Below are 3,410 nucleotides of genomic sequence, written 5' to 3' on the forward strand. Positions count from 1 at the left end.
GTCCAGTGCGCTCCCACAGGTAGAGCTCTGATCAAGCCACAAAGTTAGGGTGATGGCTGCAAGCTCAGCAGCAGCGGTGGAAAGGAGCCTCTTCCACCTCCTCCAGCAGCACTAGGGATGTCTAACTGAGACTTTAGGCCTGCTCCCTCTGGGGCTCCTGGGCTGCCAGAGGGATGTCTGACTGCCAGCTTAGGCCCCATCCCCCGGGGAGTGGGCCTAAACCAGCAGGTGGACATCCCCTGAGGGGTCCTGGACTGCAAGAGGGCACAGGCCAGGCTGCGGGACACCCCCTCATCCCGAGTGCATGAATTTTCATGCACTGGGCCTCTAGTTAAGTTAATAATAATGTACCTACCTATATAGTTTAAGTTTAAAAAATTTGGCTCTCAAAAGAAATTTCAATCGTTGTACTCTTGATATTTGGCTCTGTTGACTAATGAGTTTGCCGACCACTGACCTGGACAGTCTCTGGAGGGGGAGGGCCACACTCCAGCCCTCAGTCCACTCCCTCCACCAGCCCAGGGCACTCACTGGGAGGAGGTGGTTTCCTGAGCATGCTCCCGTCTCCGATGCTGCCTTTATCCCTGGGTATGTGTGTGACTATTAGAATTAGTTTTGTCTGTGTCAGAGAAACCCCGAATAATAGTGTTTCAAATAAGATAGCATTTATTTCTCTATCACATGGGTGATGTCTGGTGGTATTTAGTCCGGGTTTGTTATGATGTCTCTGTAACCATCAGGAATCCAGGCTCTTCCTATTTTACTGGGCCACTCATATCAAACATGGCCTCTAGCTCATGGTGCAGCAGGCTGCCAAAGCTGCAGCCATGATACCAGCATTGCAGCCAGCTAAAAAAATGAAGTGAGGCCCTGGCTGGTTTGGCTCAGTGGAAAGAGTGCTGGCCCTTGGACTGAAAGGTCTCGGGTTCGATTCTGGTCAAGGGCACATTGCAGGCTCAATTGGGAGGCAACCAATCCTTGTTTCTCTCACCCCTTCACTTCCACTCTCTCTAAACAATCATTGGAAAAATATCCTTGGGTGAGGATTAACAAACAAACAAAAAACACACAAAGTGGGGCCCTGGCTAGGTGGCTCAGTTGGTTGGAGCATCGTCCATACACCAAAAAGATGATGCGTTTGATTCCTTGTCAGAGCACATACCTAGGTTTTGGATTCAATCCCTGGTCAGGGGACGTGCAGGAGGCAACCAATCAATGCTTCTCTCTTTCTCTCTCTCTAAAATCAATAAAAACGTATCCTTAGGTGAAGATTAAAAAAAAAAAGGCATATGAAAACATGCTCAAGTCATGAATCATCCGAGAGATGTAAATCAAAATGACAATGAGGTACCATCTCACACCTGTCAGAATGACTATTATCAACAAATCAAACAACAAGTGCTGGCGAGGATGTGGAGAAAAAGGATCCCTCATGCACTTCTGGTGGGAATGCAGACTGGTGCAGCCACTGTGGAAGACAGTATGGAGTTTCCTCAAAAAATTAAAAATGGAACTCCCATTACCCAGCAACCCCACTTCTAGGAATATATCCCAAGAAATCAGAAACACCAATCAAAAAGGATATACACACCCCTATGTTCATAGCAGCACAATTTACAATAGCTAAGATCTGGAAACAACCTAAGTGCCCATCAGCAGATGAGTGGATTAAAAAAACTGTGGTACATTTACACAATGGAATACTACGCTGCTGTAAAAAAGAAAGAACTCTTACCATTTGCAACAGCATGGATGGACCTGGAGAGCATTATGCTAAGTGAAATAAGCCAGTCAGAGAAAGATAAATATCACATGATCTCACTCATTTGTGGAATATAATGAACAACATAAACTGATGAACAAAAATAGATCCAGAAACTGAGAAGTATCGAACAGACCACCAAACCTTAGAGGGAAGGCAGGGGCGGGGGGGCAGGGGGCAGGGGGTGGGGAAGAGATCAACCAAAGGACTTGTATGCATGCATATGGGCATGGCCCATGGACACAGACAGTAGGGGTGTGATGGCATGTGCTGGGGGGTGGGAACAGCTGGAGAGAGATCAATAGGGGAAAAAGGAGACACATATAACACTTTAAACAATAAAGAATTTTTAAAAAAAGAAATTGGGGAAGAAGAATACACATTGTCCATCCCCTTCCCCGTTCCCCCCCCCCCCCTGCCCCAGCACTGAAGCCACACAGGATACTTCTTTATGGACCCTATTGGGCAGAATTTGTTCACAACACTGCACCTAGTCTCAAAAGAAGACATAAAAAATGTCGTCTTTCGTCTGGGTGGCCCTGCACCAAGATTAAAATAGGGGTCTTGCTACTGGGAAAGAAGGTGGGACAATCCCTGGAGTGTAACTAGCTCTCCTTTCCACAGCGTGAGACCTGAGTCGAGGGTTCCCAAGGCTGCCTGGCTCCCCCAGGCCCCTCCGGGTAGCAGCCTGGCCGTGGGGAGTGGCGCTCTGCCTCTCCCTCTGGGCCCTGCCTCCAGCTTCGGGGCTTGAAGTCGCCCTTGGAGCTGTGGTGGTAGCAGGAATATGATCTCCCCCGGGTCTCCATCAGGGAGAGGATCAGTTTGATGATCAGGGCCAGCCACGCCATCCCGAAGAGGATCCACAGGGACACTGTGTTCTTGTACCACAGCGGGTACTGCCGGGAGGGGTCCATCCCTAGGGGAGAGGCAAGGTCGGAGGCTGGAGTCCTGGGAAAGTCAGGGCCAAGTTCCCCACACAGAAATGGGCAGACATGGCTTGACACGGACGAGCACAATATGGGAAGTCCAGACTGGTCCGAGACCGCTGGCCTGGCGGTCACCTCTGAGAGCATCCAGGAAGCCCCCCTGGATTGGCACCAGGGGTTTGAAAACGACAGTTCCTCTTTGTCTAAGGCACTCTGTGCTCTATTCCAGCGGTTCTCAGAGCAGCATCAGCACCACCTGAGAGCCTGTGAGGAATGCAAATGATCGGGCCCCACTCCAGACCGACTGAACCGGGAACGTCTGGGGTGGGCCCCGCATCTGCGTTTTCACAAAGCCCTCCAAGAGATCCCGAGGCCTGATCTGCCGTTCGCGTGTCTCTGTGTGGCTTTCTCATACCTGCAGGGAGGCAGTTTGCCAGGGCCTTTAGGAAGAACAGATGGAACCGCTGGAGTTTGTTTCCTGCCTCCGTTCTTCCTGGCTGTGTGACCTTCATCTGTCTGACTGTCCCTCACCTGGGACATGGGGAAAATAACTTCTCCCCCTGGGCTTTCGGATGAAGTCCTGTTATCTCAAGGCCACTATTTACTTCTCCAGCCTCGATTTGCACACTTCTCCCCTTTGAGAATTGTGCTCCAGTCACTCTGGTCTTCTTCCCAAGTCTTCATCTATCATTTTTCCTGCCCCAGGACCTTTGCACTTACTG

General features: G+C 50.1%; 1 protein-coding gene across 1 annotated transcript in view; it reads right to left on the reverse strand.

The window, feature by feature from the left end:
- Positions 1-2,367: 2,367 nt before the first annotated feature.
- Positions 2,368-3,410, reverse strand: part of LOC102431532 (kinesin-like protein KIF6) — a 121,120-nt gene continuing 120,077 nt past the window's right edge. The window contains exon 9 of the mRNA XM_023745453.1: positions 2,368-2,678. Coding sequence (XP_023601221.1) covers positions 2,368-2,678 — 311 coding nt within the window. The remainder of the gene's footprint in view (positions 2,679-3,410) is intronic.

This window comes from Myotis lucifugus, unplaced genomic scaffold (assembly GCF_000147115.1).
Source record: "Myotis lucifugus unplaced genomic scaffold, Myoluc2.0 scaffold_545, whole genome shotgun sequence".
Taxonomy (NCBI): domain Eukaryota; kingdom Metazoa; phylum Chordata; class Mammalia; order Chiroptera; family Vespertilionidae; genus Myotis; species Myotis lucifugus.